Source organism: Nansenia antarctica, assembly GCF_963989245.1.
Source record: "Nansenia antarctica genome assembly, chromosome: 17".
Taxonomy (NCBI): Eukaryota; Metazoa; Chordata; class Actinopteri; order Argentiniformes; family Microstomatidae; genus Nansenia; species Nansenia antarctica.
This window is the reverse complement of record NC_137687.1, coordinates 15,695,262-15,716,702: the sequence shown is the minus strand read 5'-3', so window position 1 is coordinate 15,716,702 and position 21,441 is coordinate 15,695,262. Positions and strand designations below refer to the sequence as shown.

Here is a 21,441-nt window from a genome sequence, read left to right as displayed (position 1 = left end):
CCTAGGCAAAACTATACAATAATCCAATGGGGTATGATAATCAGTATGTCAGTAGTGTAAGTGAGTGAATGCAGTGGACAGTATGGTGAGGAGGGTGTTGTATGGTGTAAAATAGCGTAATAGAACTATTTTACAAAGAAATTATTATTATTACTATTTTTATTTTTTTATTATTATTATTATATAACTAATGGTGCTGGTGGGGAGAGGGAGAGAGAGAGAGAGAGAGAGAGAGAGAGAGAGAGAGAGAGAGAGAGAGAGAGAGAGAGAGAGAGAGAGAGAGAGAAAGAGAGAAAGAGAGAGAGAGAGAGAGACAGAGAGAGAGAGAAAGAGAGAGAGAGAGAGAGAGAGAGAGAGAGAGAGAGAGAGAGAGAGAGAGAGAGAGAGAGAGAGAGAGAGAGAAAGAAAGAGGGAAAGAGAGAAAGAGAGAGAGAGAGAGAAAGAGAGAGAGAGAGAGACAGAGAGAGAGACAGAGAGAGAGACAGAGAGAGAGAGAGAGAGAGAGAGAGAGAGAGAGAGAGAGAGAGAGAGAGAGAGAGAGAGAGAGAGAGAGCTGGAGGACTGGAGCGCCTTTTAAGGTAAACCAGGAGACGCAGTCAGCTGATCTCTAATCAGCCTGATTGGGCTCCAGGGACCCCATGGGTCACTAGTGAACTATAATAAACAAAACAACACAGTTTCACATTTCAGAAGTCTCAACAAAACATCCTATACAACCAAAAGAATCAAACCTGACCAGGCCCTGCACCTGCGCCCAACCCCCCCCCCCCCCCCGCCTCCTCCCCCAGCCCCAGCAACAGATCTGACCGTACCTACCAAGCAGATTAAGAGGGGAAGAGAGAGCAAGAGGGGAGAAAACAGGATACAGGGCAAAAACACAAAAAATACACAAAAAAACCACTCAACAGGGAGTTCGGGACAATGCATCTGCCACTACATTGTCCCGCCCCTTAATGTGACGTATGTCCAGGGTATAAGACTGTAACATGAGTGAGCATATTCATAGAATAATAATAATAATAACTTTATTTGTATAGCGCTTTTCCTGCAAACGTTGCAGCTCAAAGTGCTCCAATCATTATATAATCATCATTTAATTATTAAGTCATTTATAGGCAATATTAAAAAGATGGGTTTTTAGTCTTGACTTGAACATATGTGCTGAGGTTGCATCCCTAATGTAAACTGGCAGTGAAGACACAATCTGGGTGCATAAAATGAGAACGCTGCCTCACCAAATCTCTTCTTTTGTACATGTGGTACACATGTCGACATTGTGAAACATCACTAGATTGATTCATCTCAATGTCTCACTATTGTTTTCTCCTTCCCTTGTTGTTTTAACGTAGCCTGTTTGTTTGTGTAGGAGCAGGACATCCACCGCAGCCATGAGCTCACAGGGCAGCTATGGAAGCAGCATGCTGTGTAAGTAGCAACGTCTCTTCAAAAGGTCTTTACTTCTGTGCGACCTCTAGGATATAGTCTTGCTGTATGTGGATGTATTGATGTGTCTTCTTTGTGTTATGTGTGTGCAGTCCAGACCATGAACGAGGACCTGAACGCCTCCATGGCCACAGCAGATGAGTTATCCAGAGAGTTCAACTCCCTCCTGCAGGAGGTCTCCCCCAGTACTGAACCTGGGTCTCAGGTACTTACTGAATGAATGATCTCTATTGTCATTGTACGGGTACAACGAAATTGAACTGCAAACCCTAGGTGCTAACAATCAACACTGTCCTAAGATAATAAAACACCGTCCTAAGATAATAAAACACAGTCCTAAGATAATAAAACACAGTCTTAAGATAATAAAACACAGTCTTAAGATAATAAAAAAACAAGAATGAGACATAAATAGACATAAATAGGGGGATATACCTAAAAGTAATCTGTAGGAATCTGAGTATAAGATAATAAAAAAACAAGAATGAGACATAAATAGACATAAATAGGGGGATATACCTAAAAGTAATCGGTAGGAATCTGAGTATGTATCTATTATGTAAACTTATATACTTATATACACCGTATGGCCTATTCACAGGGGGGTATATAGACAGGGGGGTGTTAGCATGTAACTATGTACTTTTATAAACTTATAAGCATATGAACTAGTGAACTTATATACAGTATGTATATGTAAACCTAAACACAAAAATGTAAACATATTGCACGGTTATAGGACATTGCACTATTCTCTTGGTTATTGCTGTAAACAATCTCTTTGGCCTCTCAGATGGTTTGCGTCCAGAACTCATTTTAACATTGTTGTGACGTTTGTGTGTGTGTGTGTGTGTGTGTGTGTGTGTCTTGTCTCGTGCTTTCCATGTAGACTCACTCAGTGATCCCTAGAGAGAGGTTCTCCAGCTCGTCCGTCTCCTCAGACAAGGAGCCAGGGGTCAGCAGCAGCTCTAAGCCCTTCTCTCCCATATCCCATAGCTATCTGGACCTCCACACCTCCCACCCCTACTCCCCCAGCTCCACACAGCCAGACCCAACCTCCTCCCGCTACATGGACTCCAACATCTCCATCAGTGTGAACAGGCCATCCTCCCCCTCCCCCTTCTCCCCCCACCAGCTCACTCCTCCCCAGGTCCGCAGGGAGCCGACTTACTCCCCCTCCTCCCATCGCCGCTCCGGCTCTGACAGCTACACGTACGGTCAGCTGACTCCTAACCAATCGCCTCGGCTCCAGCGGCGTCTGTCTCCCGCCAACCTGCAGCCCGTCCACAGGAGCCCCAGCCCCGCGCCTCACGGTGCCCCTTACGACCAGTCGTCCCGGGGGGGCATGCTGCACCCCTCAGCGAACACATTGTCCCCGTATGACTCCACCCACATGGGGGGCCGCAGGTCGCCACGGCGGGACAGAAGCCCCTCCCCTCGCCCGTTCAGCCAACCAGCGTCCAGCACCCTGCCCCGCAACTTTGTTCCTTTCAGGCTAGCTGGTGAGTATGTACAAGTGCTGTACAAACAAGAAACATTTGTTATTTCCCCCCAGCAATTGTCATGATATAGATCAGGGGTGCTCATTACGTCGATCGCGATCGACCGGTCGATCAGACAGACACACACACACACTCCGCCGCCCGGAGACGTCGATGGCACCTGGCTTGGCACTGGCCAGTCTGGTGTAAACCACTCAGAGCTCCTGAGTTAATGTTAATGTTAATGGACTACCAGTGTGAATATTTGTTATATAGTTTAATAAATCTCTTCTTTGATTTTTAAACAGTGTAGCGTGGCCTTAATTTGTTATTATTACAGTACATTTTTGTATTCGCATCAATGGCAATATGTTTCATTTGGTTGGTAGATCTTGTTGAGCTGGTAATTTGAAAAGTAGCTCACAAGCCTAAAAAGTGTGAGCACCCCTGATATAGATGCATCTGATGTTTTTTTTATGACACTATTAATCTCTTAACACTAGAACAGCCGTGCCTTTTTACCTACTAAAAGAGCCGCCTAGGGGGAGCCCCCTTTTTGAATGTAAATGTACTATTTACACACAACGACCACTAGTTGGCCGCTTGTAAGTTAGCCTGCTTCCTACACAGAAAAATGTCAAAATAGCTTTATACTAGCTTATCCTGATGTGATTTAGAAAATGTAAGGATACTGGGTGGTAGAAGGCACATACCTAGGCAAAGTCATGAAAGGAGGGTCCTGAAATTTGATTGAATGCAAAGATATAAAAAAATGTTTTACTCACAGGGGTCAAATGACCCCTCATGTCTGTTCTAGTGTTAATAACGGCAGTGTCAGTGCACACTCACTGGACTCTTCATTAGGTTTCAACTGCTCATTAATGCAAAATATCTAATCAGCCAATCACGTGGCAGCAACTCAATGTGTTTAGGTATGTAGACATGGTCAAGACCATCTGCTGAAGTTCACACCAGCATCAGAACGAGGAAGAAAGGTGATTTAAGTGGCTTTGAAAGTGGCGTGGGTGTTGGTGCCAGGCGGGCTGTTTTGAGTATTGGGATTTTCCTGCACAACCATCTCTAGGGTTAGGGTTAGGACCATCTCTAGGGTTAGGGTTAGGACCATCTCTAGGGTTAGGGTTAGGACCATCTCTAGGGTTAGGATTAGGACCATCTCTAGGGTTAGGGTTAGGACCGTCTCTAGGGTTAGGGTTAGGACCGTCTCTAGGGTTAGGGTTAGGACCGTCTCTAGGGTTAGGGTTAGGACCGTCTCTAGGGTTAGGGTTAGGACCGTCTCTAGGGTTAGGGTTAGGACCGTCTCTAGGGGTAACAGAGAATGGTCAGAAAAAGCGGAAATATCCAGTGAGCGGCAGTTCTCTGGCCGAAAATGTCATCATACTCAATAATAAATCTGATGTGCAATCTACCTTCCTGGGAAAATAAATAAAAACACAACAAGATAAAAAAATAAATGAAACCAAAGAAGGATAATTATGAGATCATTTTATGAGAGTTTTTATGTGTGTGTGTGTGTGTGCCTCTCTCTCTGTGTTAGATGAGGGCGTGCAGAGGCATAAGAACCCTGCTAAGTGGAATGAGACAGATCTGGACGTGTCTTATGAAAGGAAACCCTACAGCTCCTACGACAGTGAGTCCTACACCCATACCTTACTATACACCCATACCTGTTTACTAACCCTACAGCTCCTACGACAGTGAGTCTCATACCTCCCATACATCCATACCCTAACCCTAACCCTACAGCACCTACGACAGTGAGTCCCACATCCATACCTTACTATGGATGTATGTATGTATGTATGTATGTATCATATGAGAGGGTGGGGTCCAGGATGAAGCCAAGGTTGCGAGCCAGGGGGGAGTGGGTGATGGTAGTGTCGTATGTATGTATGTATGTATGCACTTACGTATGCCCCCTTCTGTTGCAGAGGCAGACTGGCTGAGACCGTCGGTGCCAAACAGCAACTGGAGAGAGTCCAACCTGGACGGACCTCCTTCCAAAAAGGTCTGTGTCTCTCTGTGTGTGTGTGTGTGTGTGTGTGTCTCTGTGTGTGTGTGTGTGTGTGTGTGTGTGTGTATGTCCCTATCCTTCCGTGTGTGTGTGTGTGTGTGTGTGTGTGTGTGTGTTCCTGCATACATTCACCCCTGCATTCATGTCTGTGTTCGCCCTAGGCTTGCACACATTAACTATCAGAGCAAAGAACTTAAGTAATAAAAAGCTCTCTCCCCTCCTCCCCTCCTCCCCTCCTCCCCTCCTCCCTTTGTCCCCTGCAGCAGGACTCTCTCCCCTCATCACTCCAGCCTTCTCACATGTCTCTCCCACGACACGCCCGGATATCCGTGCCTCCTCCAGAACACACCTCCCCTACCCACCACCACACCTCCTCCCCTACCCACCCCTCCCACCACCACTCCCAGCCCATTGTCTCTCGCATCTCCATCCCCCCCTCCTCCCACCAGACCCGCCAGCACCGGCCCATCCCCCTCTCCGTCATCATGCGCCTCCAGAACCCTCACTGGGCCCCGGCGGTCCCGGGCGGGTACCCCAGGGGTATGGAGGGAGGAGAGGGGGGGGACATGGGCGGGCTGTACCGCCAGGCCATCCCCCTCCCCCGGGAGTACCTCCCCCAGCCTCTCCCTCCCCCCCCAGAGCTGAGGCAGCCAGCCTACTATGGAGAAGGTAGGGAAGACACGCTATCTATCTGTCATATGTTCAAAACCCTCACTCTCCATCTGAGTGTGTGTGTGTGTGTTTGTGTGAGTGTGTGTGTGTGCCTGCGTATTCTTACGTGTGTGTGTGTGTGTGTGTGTGTGTGTGTGTGCGTGCATCCCTGTGTGTGTGTGTGTGTGTGTGTGTGTGTGTGTGTGTGTGTGTGTGCGCGTGCATCCCTGTGTGTGTGCGTGTGTGTGTGCGTGCATCCCTGTGTGTGTGTGTGTGTGTGTGTGTGTGTGTGCGCTCATCGTCACGTCCCCCTCCTCAGTCCTGAAGCCGGGAGACGTGGATGCTGAGCTGGACATGCAGCATCACGCCGCCGCCGTCGCCGCCGTGTCCGAGTCTCCCCTCCTCTCGGAAGAGAGGGGGAGGGAGAGAGAGAGGGGGGGGGGGACGGGAGACAGGAAGCCGGCGGCCCCCCCCCGCCCCCTCAGCCCCACCCGGCTGCAGCCCGTGATCGCCCCGCAGAGCCAGGCCGTCCACGACCTGGAGGAGCTGCTCCGCCTGCGAGCCGACATCCCCCGGGCGCTGAAGAGGCGCGGCTCCGTGGACCAGAACACGCCGCTGAAGAAGTACGCCGTACTGCAGCCCAGCCAGTACCAGCAGCTCATCAACAAGCTGTTCCACAGGAAGGGCGGGAGCCACAAGGGCGACCTGGGGAACGACACCAGCAGCTCCTCAGAGGGAGAGGAGAGCTCAGTACCTCCCTCCCCTGTCGCCCTCACACACACCTCCTCACCCCCACTAGACCTAAGGGTAGGTTCACCTCCCCTGTCCTGTCCCCCTCACACACACCTCCTCACCCCCACTAACCCTAACCCTAAGGGTAGGTTGAAACAACGCCAGGAATTTTGACAGTTGGAAGTCGGAGGTTTTACATACACCCATAGCCAAAGGTTACGTTTTTCACAAGTCCTGACATTCAATCCTGAAAGAATGTGTCAAAGAAATGTCAAAGAAAATTGTAGAGATCGGTTCGTTTGGGCGTATGTGAACACAGCGATCGCACTCTGTTCCGGGACCAATCAACCGGGCCGAGTCCGTGGTGTATTTTTTTTTTTTTATGACTTCAACCTAAGTGTACGTAAACTTCCAACTTCAGCTGTATAGGGATCTGAAATGACTTGTGGTAACATTTGAGCCTCCCTTCGTGCTAAAGGTATATGAATATTAAACCAGTGTTCCGTTGCCTCCTCTCAGGGTCCAGGGTACCAGTACCACTCCATCCTGCGGAGGTCCAGTAGGGAGAGTAAAGGCTCTGGCAGACGGGCTCGGCTCAGCCCGCTGGTCCTCCTGCTGGACGGCTCTCTGGTGGGAGAACTGGACACGGTGCAGCGGGCGGTGCAGGAGGTGTGTATGTGTGTGTGTGTGTGTGTGTGTGTGTGTGTGTGTGTGTGTGTGTGTGTGCATGTAAGTAAGTAAGTAAGTAACGTTTATTTATGTAGCACAAAATGTACAACGACAAGAGCCGCCCAAAGTGCTTAACAGATCAAATATAAAGAGAAAAACAAGATAAAAGAGATAACATACAGATTAAAGAAAACTGATAGAATAGAAAAATACAAGCAAGGTGCAGTTCAAATAAAAGTGCAAAGAGTGCAGTGTCGGGAAGGCAGGCTCACCTCAGGTCAAAGGCCAGGGAGAAAATATGTGTTTTGACTAGTTTTTTAAAAGCCTGTGTGTGTGTGTGTGTGTGTGTGTGTGTGTGTGTGTGTGTGTGTGTGTGTGTGTGTGCATGCTGGATGGACAGTAACATGAGTGACCTGTGTGTCCTGTAGATGAGTGACCCCAGCCAGCCCAACGACGAGGGCATCACCGCCCTCCACAACGCCATCTGCGGAGGCCACTACAGCGTGGTCGACTTCCTGGTTCGCATCGGAGCCAACGTCAGCGCCCCAGACAGCCACGGCTGGTAAGGTTCTGCTTCCTCGTATTTGATTCACCCTCTTTTATCTGTCCGTCTCTTATCTGTCCATCTCTTATCTGTCCATCTCTGTCATCCATCCGTTCTGTTGTTTTGTCGACTGTCCCTGTGTGTTGTTGTGTTGATGTCCATATTTTGTGACAACGCTGTGTGACGTTTTGTGTTCTGGCAGGTGTTGTTGTGTTGTGTCTCATCAGATTCAGACCTGGGGGGTTCAAATAGTATTTGCAAACCCAGCTCCATTTGTCACCCCAGTCAGGCTCAAACAATATCTCAAAGTATTTAAATTGAACTATTTTTTGGGACTCAGGTCTGGTATTTAGTATGGACAGTCTAGTTGTGTCTCTGAGGCCTGATCTCGTTTACATTTACATTTACATGTTTGGCATTTAGCAGACGCCTTATTCCAAAGCGACTTACAATCGATACATTTGACTAAGCAAGTGAATCATCAATCCACCAGTTGCAGCAGGAAGAGTAATCCAGCTCAGGCCCGGGGCCATTGGCAGTCTCCATGATAGAAGAAGAAGAAAAAAAAAAAAAAAAAAGATACTGGAGAAACAGTACAAGGGGGGAAGTAGACATCAATGGGTGACCATTGCCTGTAGTTGGGCAGGGGCTGTCCCTTTTGCTGCCTGGTAGGTGAGCACCAGGCTCTTGAATCTGATGCGAGCTGCTATCGGGAGCCAGTGCAAGGTGCAAAGGAGGGGGGGTAACGTTTTTTTGTTCATTTATTTTTATCCCCTCCCTCTGCCAGGACGCCCCTGCACTGCGCCGCCTCCTGTAACGACCGGCCGCTGTGTGAGTTCCTGGTGAGGAACGGGGCCGCCGTCACGGCCGTGACCGAGAGCGACGGAGCCACCGCCTCCCAGAAGTGTGACCCCTACGCCGTGGGCTTTGAGGAGTGTGAGAGCTTCCTGAAGGGTAAGGATACACACACATATAGTGTATATACACACACACACACACACACACACACATGCACAGAGTGAGAGAGAGAGAGAGCTCAGCACCACACCGCATAGAACGTACCAAATGACATAACAACACAGCATAAGCCACCAGAGCGTAGAAACACAGCCTTAATTGACCCCTGTGAGTAATACATTTTTTTATATCTTTGCACTCAATCAAATTTCAGGACCCTCCTTTCATGACTTGTCCTAGATATGTGCGTTCTACCACCCAGTATCCTTACATTTTCTAAATCACATCAGGATAAGCTAGTACAAAGCTATTTTGCAGTTTTTCTGTGTAGATAGTACGGTAGGCTAATTTACAAGCAGCCAACTAGTGGTCGTTGTGTGTAAATAGCAGCTTGAGCATTGTAAAGAGGGGGTCATTTGACCCCCGAGGCGGCTGTTCTAGTGTTAAGTGTGTCCTGTGGTGTGTGTGTGTGTGTGTGTGTGTGTGTGTGTGTGTGTGTGTGGTGTCAGGTGTGGAGGAGGTCATGGGCGTGGAGAACAGCCTGGTTAAGTGTTAAGTGTGTCCTGTGTGTGTGTGTGTGTGTGTGTGTGTGTGTGTGTGTGTGTGTGTGTGTGTGCGTGTGGTGTGCGTGTGCGTGTGTGCGTGCGTGCGTGCGTGCGTGCGTGCGTGCGTGTGTGTGTGGTGTCGGAGGAGGCCATGGGTGTGGAGAACAGCCTGGTTAAGTGTTAAGTGTGTGTTGTGTTGTGTGTGTGTGTGTGTGTGTTGTGTGTGTGTGTGTTGTGTGTGTGTGTGTGTGGTACCAGGTGTGGAGGAGGCCATGGGCGTGGAGAACAGCGGGGTGCTGTATGCCCTGTGGGGGTACCCTGCCCAGGCGGCAGACGAGCTGAGCTTCCGGGAGGGCGACATGGTGACCATCCTGCAGAAGGCCGAGGGCGTGGACTGGTGGTGGGCGTCGCTCTGCGGCAGGGAGGGGTTCGTCCCAAACAACTACTTTGGGGTAAGAGACTCGCCCAGGAAGCGTTACTGCATTATTCATGTTGCGTCACAATCATTTTCAGCTCTATAATAATAATAATAATAATAATAATAATAATAATAATAATAATAATAATAACTTTATTTGTATAGCGCTTTTCATGTAAGCGTTGCAGCTCAAAGTGCTCCAATCATTATGTAATCATAATTAAATGATTTAGTAATTTAAAGGCAATATTAAAAAGATGGGCTGGGGTACATAATGTGCTGAGGTTGCATCCCTAATGTAAACTGGCAGTGAGACACAATCTGGAGCATTAAATGAGAATGCAGCCTCACCAAATCTCTTCTTTTGTACATTTGGTACACAGAGAAAACCAGCGTCAGAAGACCTGAAAGCTCTATTGGGCTGATATGCTAGCAGAAGACCTGAGAGCTCTATTGGGCTGATATGCTAGCAGAAGACCTGAGAGCTCTATTGGGCTGATATGCTAGCAAAATTATATGATGATATGATATGATAAAATGATATGCTCTACTGTTGATCGGTGTTGAATATTTTTTGCCAGAAAGTCTCATATTTTTTTCTTCTGCAGCTTTTCCCAAAGGTTCGACCCAAATCTCTCTGCTGAACTCACACCATCACCACTCTGCCTACTGGGTGGCTTTAATCAGAGCAGGATGAAACTGTTTAGGTTCTGTAACAGATAAGTATTTCTCTCTTCTTTCGAGGCCATGGTGTCCTCAAACTATGGCATGTAAAGTTTCTCATTTGACAAGTTGATGTTGTTTTCTGACTCACAGGAGAATTGTTTAAATGGGATGTAGTTGAGATGTTTTTCCATAGTTCTATAAAAGCACAAAAAGCATAAAAACAAGTATGTTGGGCTGTCCAGGGTTAGCATTAGCATTGCTGTGTGTTGTGAAGCAATGGGAGGAGTGTTGCTTTTGTCCTTACCTGTTTAAGAGTCTAGCAACCGGTCCTGACACACAGGCATTAGAAGGATTGTGTAGGAGACTTCATTTGTATCTGTAATTTGTGAACCTTTAGAAATGAACTACACAGACATCTCTGTCACTGTCATTGGTTTGTTTTTCCGAACACTCGTCATTCATTTGTTTTTGTCTGTCTTCAAATGTGCATCCAGAATGATAACAGAGTGTTAGTGTTATATGTAAAAGTCTAAAAACCTGTTTTTATTAGTCTTTATCAGAGGTGTTCTGACATAGGCTCGTCCGTGACGATGACATTTAACGGCCAAAACACACACAGGACCCCTGCAGCGAGTGAACCTCAGCGGGACGTGTCAGTTACAGTTTTACAGTTTCAATGTCTACATCTGTAAATATGTTGTTGTTGTTTTTTAAAATCAACACTTCCGCTATCTGTTTCGAAGCAGAAACCCCACGTAGACTATAATTATATTATGTTAATAAGTTAAAAGAACATCAGGTGAAGGGCAGTATTTTTCCAGTGATTTCTCCCTCTCTCTCTCTCTCTCTCTCTCTCTCTGGTAGTTCGGTATTCTCTTGCGGCAACATTGTGACAGGTACATGTCTGTCTTGCTTATGTTGTGATCAAAGTCGCATGAAATGACATGTCGTTGGAACGATTGCGAAATATTAAAACCAATAACATTCCCATCATGGAAATGCGCAAGCTCTGAATGATTTGTCTAATACTACTCTTTCTCTCGTTCTCTCTCGCTCACACACACACACACACACACACACACACACACACACACACACACACACACACACACACACACACACACACACACACACAACAACAACAACCCTCGGTTCCTTCTCCTGTCTACAACTCGCTCTAAAAAACAATGAAAATAAAACAAAATAAAATAAATTAATTAACCACGTTACTATTATTTAGCAAATGCGAATAGACAAGTAGGCTAATCTAAACTAAGTAAAGTTACCTTACATAACAAATAAATAGCTAATACGTTGTCATATACACTCTATTTTCTTCATGATCAACAGGTTTACAATTAAAATGACGTGACTCTTTCTGCTTATAACCGTTTCACTTTTCCAACCGCTCATTAAGGATGGATGACAGCAGAGACTGAACCCAGAACACATTTAGAATGAAGTGAAATGAAACATTATATTATTGATGGCCATTATCAAGGGCAAACTCAATGTACAAAGTTAGGGCTGACTGTAGCAGCTTTGCAGTAGAGCCGCTGGTCAAACACGCGGGCGGTGGACAGAAAAGTCCAGCAGAAGTTCCGCCACGCACACGCGCCGCTGAGGTAACGCTCTCTGTATATTTTGGCCATGAGGATTGTGAGTTATGCTGTTGTCTGTGTGTGTTCACATGTCTGTGTACATGTCTGTACATGCATAGGGATGAGTGTTTGTGTTCACATGTGTGCTGATTAGTGCAGGATTATGAATATATTGGACACTTGAGCACGACAGTGTTTTGATTAACATGTTTAACACTGTAAAATGATCATATTAATAAAGCAAAGTCATTGATCTTCGTGCTGTCTTGCTTTTTTCTAGCTTTGTGATAACTTGGCCTAGCAGGTTGTTAAACCCTACCAGAGACAGTGAGGATGGATTGGTATCTGGTTATTAAACCCTGTGCAAGGCCCTTGGTCAGCCAGTAGGTGGCAGTGTCCAGTCAAATATAACTGAACCCTCCCGTATTTAAACACTGGAGGCTCACAGCCATGAAGCATCAGACGTTCGTTGATTTTCCTCCTCTTTGTGGATGCTGTGATGTCATAATGCTATGATGTCATTAGCATACAGTGCATTCGGAAAGTATTCAGACCCCTTCACCTTTTCCACATTTTGTTCTGGTATAGCCTCAATTTAAAATTGATTAAATTAAAATAATTTGCCATCAACCACACATAATAGCCCAGAATGAGAAAGCGAAACCACTTTTTTCTAAATGTCAGTAAATTGAATACAATTTAAATACAGAAATAATATATCATGTACATAAGTATTCAGACCCTTTGCTATGATACTCTTAAAATGAACTAAAATGCAAACATTTCATCAACAAATCACTCACCACTGAACGCCACCGAAAAGCTAACAATTTGATGGGTGGGGATACACACACACACACACACACACACAAAAGGGCCCCCTCAGTGTGTTTTGCTCCTTGTCAGTGTGTAGTGTTGGTTGATGTGTGTGTGTAGTGTTGATGTGTGTGTGTGTGTGGTGTTGATGTGTGTGTAGTGTGATGTGTGTGTGTTGTGTGATGTGTGTGTGTGGTGTTGATGTGTGTGGGCGTGTGTGTGTGTAGTGTTGATGTGTGTGTGTAGTGTGATGTGTGTGTGTGTGTGTGTGGTGTGATGTGTGTGTGTGGTGTTGATGTGTGTGTGTGTAGTGTTGATGTGTGTGCGTGGTGTGATGTGTGTGTGTAGTGTTGATGTGTGTGTGTAGTGTTGATGTGTGTGTGTAGTGTGATGTGTGTGTGTAGTGTTGATGTGTGTGTGTGTGTGCTGTTGATGTGTGCGTGTAGTGTGATGTGTGTGTGTGTGTGTGTAGTGTTGATGTGTGTGTGTGGTGTTGATGTGTGTGTGTAGTGTTATGTGTGTGTGTGTGTGTGTGTGTGTGTGTGTGGTGTTGATGTGTGTGTGGTGTTGATGTGTGTGTGTGTGTAGTGTGATGTGTGTGTGTGTGTAGTGTTGATGTGTGTGTGTAGTGTGATGTGTGTGTAGTGTTGATGTGTGTGTGTAGTGTGATGTGTGTGTGTGGTGTTGATGTGAGTGTGTAGTGTTGATGTGTGTGTGTGGTGTTGATGTGTGTGTGTGTGTAGTGTTGATGTAGGATTGTGTTTACGCCAGTCAGCAGCAGCAGTCAGATTGTGCTGAACAGCGTTTCTCAGCAGAACTCATTTGATGCCTCATTGAAGCCCCATTATTACCAAGACGGGACGAAGTGAACTGGTATTGACATCGACACCGCCAGGGTGTGGAGGCCCCACGGTGTGGAGGCCAGGGTCTGGAGGCCCCAGGGTGTGGAGGCCCCAGGGTGTGGAGGCCAGGGTGTGGAGGCCTGGGTCTGGAGGCCAGGATGTGGAGGCCCCATGGTGTGGAGGCCAGGGTGTGGAGGTGGAGGAGCTCGCAGCATGCTCACAGCGCAGGGCTTGTCTCTCTCTGTACGTTTTATTTTCTATCTCCTCTCTCCTCTCTCCCGTTCTTTCCACCACTTTCAATTCCATCTCAACCCCCCCCCCCCCCCCTCCCTCCCTCTCTCTCTCTCTCTCTCCCACTCATGTACACCGAATGACTTTAGATGAGTCGGCCATTATCGGAGGTAGCGGTTTTGGCCCATCAGAGCCTGGAAGCCCAGCTAGACACGACAGGCCGGCCTCCTTCCACCCACATGCCTTCAACCGCTGAAGTCAACTTTTGAAATGTTTTTATTTAACCTTTATTTAACCAGGTCGGTCCCATTGAGACACAATGTTTACATAAGGTTCAGATATAGGAATAGATATAGGAAAAAGTTAGGATATTTATAGCATAGCATAGTGTACAGCACAGTGTTTATTGTATAGTAGATAGTGTACATAGCCTTTATTTATTTATGTCAACCTCTTTTCTCTTTTTTGTTTTACTCTTTTCTCTTTTTTGTTTTACCCTTGGCTCTCTTGTTTTTAGTCTTTTTTCCAAGCACCAGGGGAGCCCCCCCTCCTAAATTTCGTTGTTTGGTACCTGTACTGTATTAATGACAATAAAGACCATTCATTCATTCATTCATTCATTCATTCACAGTGATCTCTTCTCCAAGGGAAGCCTGGCCAAGACAGCAGCTCAAAACATCGAGTTTGGACAGTTAAAACAAACAATGCAGAATTACACAATAAAACAACACCAAGTCAGCAACAATAACATAGACAAAATACAGTCTGGTCAGAGCAATAGAGTGAAATAACGGGACTTTCATATAAAGCAGGAGCAAGAACGATATGAGGAACTGATTCCAAGTGACTCACAAGGTTTTTTAAATGTTCCAAGAGAAATGAGTTCCTTCAGGTTTAGAAGCTCTGTAGTGAGTCAATAAATATATCAAACACTCAGAACGGACAGGCTTTTCTCCTAGGTGAGTACGGCTTGAAGAAAATGTGTCTCGAAGTAAACACAGTTGAATTGGAGAGACGTCGCAGTGGAATAGGATGAGTGAGACAGAAAGAAAAATAGGAGGAGGAATAAAGAGAGAGTGAGGAGAAAATGAATATCTGAAAGCTCTGTGAAAGCAATATTTTTGTGATGGGATAATTCATAAACTGGTCTGCCAATTTCAAATACTCTCCACTACAGCAGAACTGACTGACACGGAATAGAGAAATCATCTAGCATCAAATAAACTGGCTTAAGGTTATTAGAAAAACAATAAAAAATATTTTCTTGCAGATTTATTTGTTGTATGTAAAGGACGTACATGCGTGTAAATGAGCATGCATGCACCCCCCCCCCCCCCCACACACACACACACACACACACACACCACAGACACACACACACACACCACAGACACACACACACAACACACACACACACACACCACAGACACACACACACACACATGCACGCACACACACGCACGCACACACACACACACACACACACACACACATGCACGCACACACACACACACACACACCACAGACATGACTCTGGGATATGAAGCCCCTCACTTCAGTTGGTGAGCAGAGGACAGGCAGTCATGAATGTTGGATGTTCCTTCTGAAGTATTAAAGACGCCCGTCTCTTTAATAACAGTTGAGGAGGTCGGTCCTGTCAGACGGAAGGGAAATACATCCTAATGTGATCTCAACAAGAGAACTGCTCAATTATTTATTGGGCAACAAAACAGCAAAGAGGTGTCCTGGACTGTGTGTGTGTGTGTGTGTGTGTGTGTGTGTGTGTGTGTGTGTGTGTGTGTGTGTGTAGGGGCCCCGTGCTAGTTGAAGGACCATTGGGTGACACATGCAGTTATATATTCTACTGTATCCAGCCTCTGCTTTGGCAGAGACTATAAGGCCATACAGGAGGTACGTGTCAGCCAGCTAACTGCCTCAGTGGGATGTTGGAAATTAGATGTGAGCTCATTTGCATCCGTAGTCCTCATGACATAAAATCGTACAATAGATTAAAAAATAATAATAATAATGGACAACATCACAACATCAAACAATGAGTATGTGACCATAGGGACATACATTGGTGCAGTAGAAAATAAAGTGTATAGGTTAAAAGTGCAAAAAAGACAGAAAATAAAATAATAGAATGAAAATATTAGGGGAGACCCAAGGAGTGTGTGTGTGTGTGTGTGTGTGTGTGTGTGTGTGTGTGTGTGTGTGTGTGTGTGTGTGTGTGTGTGTGTGTGTGTGTGTGTCTGTGTGTCTGTGTGTGTGTGTGTGTGTGTGTGTGTGATACTGGGTACAGTAGGATAGGTAGGGGTGCATATCCATGGCAGAATACAGAACCTACATGTACAGAATACAGAACCTACACATCCAGGCCTGTGAGCCACTTAACGAGGACACTCTGTAGGGACAGAAGAGAAACAAAGAATGCCGTCGACAAAAATAACTCCTCTCCTCCTCCTCCTCTCCTCCTCGTCTATTCCAGCCGTGCACCCTCTCCCCGCTCCTCTGGAGGGATGAATAATAGAGGAGTGCTTGTCCTGCCTCCCTCTCCCTAGTTAATCAGGCCTCGGCTGGCTGCCCTCTCCTCCGCCACTCTTTCCTTTAATAAATCATTCAGACCTTCAGGACGTTGAGTCCATCAGTATAGGCTAAGCGAGGAGCGCGTCGGTAAGGACTCCACCACCGTCCCCTCTCTCACAGTGCTCCCCACCCCTCCAACCCAGGCTCCAACCCCCCCCCCCCTTTTGTACTATTCTCCTACAGCATGTCTCCTTCATTTTTTCATCTGCCTCTACTCCTACCCCCCCCCCCTCTGCTCCTACCCCCCCCCCTCTGCTCCTACCCCCCCCCCCCGCTCCAACCTCCTCCACACCTTTTTTCTTCCTCTGATACAGCTCGACAAACACCTCCCCTATCACTGCTCCTCTCCCCTCACGCCTCTCTCTCTCCCTCTCTCTTTCCCCCTCTCTCTCACTCCCTCTCTCCCTCTCTCTCTCTCCCTCTTGCTCCCTCTCTCTCTCTCCCTCTCTCTCTCTTCCTCTTCCTCTCTCACTCTCTCTCTCTCTCTCCCTCTCTCTCTCTCTTCCTCTTTCTCTCATGGGGGAACCTTTTCACTTAAGCTCTCTCTCCTCTCCTGTTCGAGCCACCGCATAATGTTCTCATTCTCTCTGCCCCTCTCACACCTCCTCTCTCTGTCCTCTCTGCCCCCTCCTCTCACACCTCCTCTCTCTGTCCTCTCTGCCCCCCCCTCTCACACCTCCTCTCTCTGTCCTCTCTGCCCCCCTCCTCTCACACCTCCTCTCTCTGTCCTCTCTCCCCCCTCCTCTCACACCTCCTCTCTCTGTCCTCTCTGCCCCCCTCTCACACCTCCTCTCTCTGTCCTCTCTGCCCCCCTCCTCTCACACCTCCTCTCTCTGTCCTCTCTGCCCCCCTCCTCTCACACCTCCTCTCTCTGTCCTCTCTGCCCCCCCCCTCTCACACCTCCTCTCTCTGTCCTCTCTGCCCCCCCCCCTCTCACACCTCCTCTCTCTGTCCTCTCTGTCCCCTCCTCTCACACCTCCTCTCTCTGTCCTCTCTGCCCCCCTCCTCTCACACCTCCTCTCTCTGTCCTCTCTGCCCCCCTCTCACACCTCCTCTCTCTGTCCTCTCTGCCCCCCTCCTCTCACACCTCCTCTCTCTGTCCTCTCTGTACCCCTCCTCTCACACCTCCTCTCTCTGTCCTCTCTGCCCCCCTCCTCTCACACCTCCTCTCTCTGTCCTCTCTGCCCCCCCCCTCTCACACCTCCTCTCTCTGTCCTCTCTGCCCCCCTCTCACACCTCCTCTCTCTGTCCTCTCTGCCCCCCTCCTCTCACACCTCCTCTCTCTGTCCTCTCTGTACCCCTCCTCTCACACCTCCTCTCTCTGTCCTCTCTGCCCCCCTCCTCTCACACCTCCTCTCTCTGTCCTCTCTGCCCCCCTCCTCTCACACCTCCTCTCTCTGTCCTCTCTGCCCCCCCCCCTCTCACACCTCCTCTCTCTGTCCTCTCTGTCCCCTCCTCTCACACCTCCTCTCTCTGTCCTCTCTGCCCCCCTCCTCTCACACCTCCTCTCTCTGTCCTCTCTGCCCCCCTCTCACACCTCCTCTCTCTGTCCTCTCTGCCCCCCTCCTCTCACACCTCCTCTCTCTGTCCTCTCTGTCCCCCTCCTCTCACACCTCCTCTCTCTGTCCTCTCTGTCCCCCTCCTCTCACACCTCCTCTCTCTCTCCTCTCTGCCCCCCCCTCTCACACCTCCTCTCTCTGTCCTCTCTGCCCCCCTCCTCTCACACCTCCTCTCTCTGTCCTCTCTGCCCCCCTCCCCTCACACCTCCTCTCTCTGTCCTCTCTGCCCCCCCCCCTCACACCTCCTCTCTCTGTCCTCTCTGCCCCCCCCCCTCCTCACACCTCCTCTCTCTGTCCTCTCTGTCCAGCCCAAAGCAAAGTTAGCGTTCACACTGATGATGTCATGGAGATGTGTTGAGCACTGAGTGGATATCCTACGCCAGTCGTAAAGTCCCAGCTTTGCTCTCAGGAAATGTTTCAAGGGCAAACGAAGCCAGGATGGATCTGGAATAAAAAAGAGAGGGAAGGATTTGAAAGGCTCCACCAGTGCCTTTAGTCGCCCCCCTCTCTTTAAATTGCTCTGTCACTCTGTTTGTCCTTCTCCTCCTTCCTTGCCATCCTCATATCTCTCTCCCTTTCCTTCTCCTTTTCCCTCCCTCCCCCTCTTGCAATACCATCCACGTCGTCTCTGGGTATCAGCTCTTTGTATGAAACCCCAATCCCTCTATCCCTATATTATATATATCCTCTCTGTCTCTCCCTCTCCTTTGTGTTTCTACAACTTCTGCAGGCAAACTCTTGCCGAGTGGCAATTATTCTTAATCTGGCTCCATTAACTGCCCCCCCCCCCCTCCCTCCTCCACTCCCCACTTGGCTCAGGGTATTAATCACTTTAATTGCTAAAGAGCAACCCCCCCTCCCCCACATCAGAGCTGAAGGCTTTAGCTCCATCTCCTCTTCCTTCTAAGAGAGGCTCTGGCTTTGTCCATCTAATCCCCTTAAACGGCCACTTCAGCATTTATTAAATTATTTACCCTCTATTTTCTCACAGTCATCAACATCTGTGACACTGAATCAGTCGCAGCAGAGCAGAAATGAGCAGAAATGAGCAGAAATGAGCAATCCCCCCTTTTTTCCCGTTTATTTAAAAGGGACAGTGGACAGTCATTGACTCTCCCTGAAGTAGCTGGGTAGCTACATTGCATCAGCAGTCCCTGGGCAGGTAAATCCACAGGGGAAATACGGCCTCAGATGTTATAAACAATTGAAAACAGAACTACAGGACATAGAGATATCACATAAAACACAACTACAGGAAATAAAAACATCACACTTTACACAAAAAAAACATTACATCAAATATTACATAATAAAAAAAAGAAAGAAACACGTTTTCGCTCTATGTGGTCAATGGTCACATGATTGGTTAAATATCAGCCATAATTTCTGTTTATTTACAGATTATTAGACATTGTAATGTTGACTTAATATTGACGTCATGTGAACTCTACTATAAAAGCAGGTTATAATGCCACTGAAAAGAAATTGGCGGCAGATTGATTTTCTAATCAATACTATCTCCATGTGTGGTCATGTGTAGTGACCCCCACAAAATGCCAGGTGTATTGGCACCATAACCGTTCACAGCTGACCTGCATTCCCCCAATCAACCAGTGCCCAGGGAAGCAAACTACAGACTCCTCAACCGAATGTTCCACACCTGTGCCTAGGGTGTGTTCTCAATAGAACATTTGCTTCACTTGGAATCGGAGTTCAGGATAAAGTTCGCTTTGCTCTGCGTCTTTTGGAGCTGTGAGAACGCGCATTCGAAGTTGCTCCCGGAGCAAAGAACCCTCGGATGCTCCGCTTGAAAAGGGTGGTTTCGCTCCGGTTAGAAACGACGCATCCGTCACTTTGCTTCGCTTCGCTTTTGGTGAGAACGCTGCTCGAGGCAGTCCATAGGAAAACAACAGCGCATGTGTGTTGATCTTTTTGATAATATCTAGCCGTGTGTGTGTGTGTGTGTGTGTGTGTGTGTGTGTGCCTGGTGTGCCTGGTGTGTGCGCGTGCGTGTGCGTGCATTTTGATTGTCCTTTTATCTCTTTACCATGTCAGATACATAATTCAGCCTCCCTCGGCAACGAATGGAGCAAGAAAAATGAAAGAGTGTTGAGCTCTGACTGTATCTGTTCTGCCTTCCTGGGAGAGAAAGAAGAGTACATCAGCAACACAGAAGACTCCGTCTTCACCAAGGTGATCTATGTTCTCCAGTAACACTGCAGCACCCACAAATCAGCCATTATGAGCTTTGTTTAGCATAGAAAGGAGATTTCAGCCTCTCCATTTGCATTTTGCATTTGCAAGTAGTTGGCAGACAAACAGAATCGTGTTTGCCCCTTTCTCAGTAACAAGGATAACACATTGCATCTCTTATCAAGAAACTTATCAATGTCAACTGTTGGTCATTAAAGGGATAAGAAAAACAACGCATTCCATCTCTGAAAACTCTATTTAGATTTCCACTACTCTGGGTGTTACTGTGTCATGTACAGTGAAGGACACTATGCATGTAGCTACATTTCATTTGAATGAATGAATGAATGAATGGTCTTTATTGTCATTGCTACAGTACAGGTACCAAACAACGAAATTTAGGAGGGGTGGCTCCCCTGGTGTTAGGAAAGAAGAAAAAAAACTTCAAGAAGGGAAGGAGCTGGTTTACATAAATAAAGGCTATGTACACTATCCACTATACTATACTGTACAGATAGACGACTAGGGTTGTCATATTGCACAATAGTGTTATTGCACATTTATTTAAAGTGTCGCAGTTTGCAGGCTTGAAATGTACATATTTGTGCCTCAGCACTACACCTGATTTTTTCAGTCCAGCAGCTGCCATCAATCCGTCCAGACTGTCCAGGGCCCAGAACCTAGGTATTTCCCCCACCGGCACACGCTACAAGGACACGTCAAGGCTGATGTCATTATATCAATCAATATTCATGTTTCAATACTTCAGTACTTTGTTTTTTGGACTACAAAGTCACCCGTCTCTGCCAATTTATGTGATAGAGCAGGGGTGGGGAACCTTTTTCCTGTCAAGGGCCATTTACATTTTTAGAACATCCTTCAAGGGCCATTGTTACGGCCTGGCTCTGGACCATAACAAAAAGGGACACACACACACCATGTATAATCAGAATAACAAGAATTTAATAGAACTAAGGTATGCCAAACTGAACAATAATCCAATGGGGTATGAGAATCAGTGTAAGTGAGTGAATGCAAAGTATGGTGAGGAGGGTGTTGTAGAGAGAGAGAGAGAGAGAGAGAGAACTGGAATGCCTTTTAAGCTGTAACCAGGACACCCTGACATTGGGTTAGATGTGTTTTGGATATTGAACCAGTGCGAGTGTCTCTAGCTCCGATGCTAATGCTGTAATGAGATCTCTCTCTAGCTGTCCAGCTGCTCTGCTGAGGTTGGCAGGTTCATGGGCTGAATGTGCTGGCTCTGCCCTCCTCAGGAAAGAGGGTTTCACTCCAAATCTCCAGACTTGCACCATCTGCACTCAGCAAGACAGTGTTGTAACTCAACAAATCATTGCGGTTCTGTATCATACAGACGCTATTCAATCAAACATGGTGAATAAAAAAACATTTGTGTCACGGCTTGGTGAAAAGGGAATCCGCATGTCGGGAATTGTGAAACCTCGCGTGAATCG

The 21,441-nt window shown here is 47.2% G+C and overlaps 1 protein-coding gene across 1 annotated transcript; it reads left to right on the top strand.

Annotated features, from left to right (window-relative positions):
* Window positions 1-1,388: 1,388 nt before the first annotated feature.
* Window positions 1,389-10,473, top strand: ppp1r13l (protein phosphatase 1, regulatory subunit 13 like; the record flags this gene model as incomplete). Its single annotated transcript, XM_080547332.1, has 12 exons — window positions 1,389-1,425; window positions 1,536-1,648; window positions 2,333-2,945; window positions 4,480-4,572; window positions 4,874-4,950; window positions 5,220-5,625; window positions 5,927-6,414; window positions 6,859-7,008; window positions 7,437-7,570; window positions 8,340-8,506; window positions 9,313-9,506; window positions 10,081-10,473. The coding sequence occupies 12 exons, from the start codon at window positions 1,389-1,391 to the stop codon at window positions 10,114-10,116; spliced, it is 2,508 nt and encodes an 835-aa protein (XP_080403458.1). The 3' UTR covers window positions 10,117-10,473.
* Window positions 10,474-21,441: the final 10,968 nt, after the last annotated feature.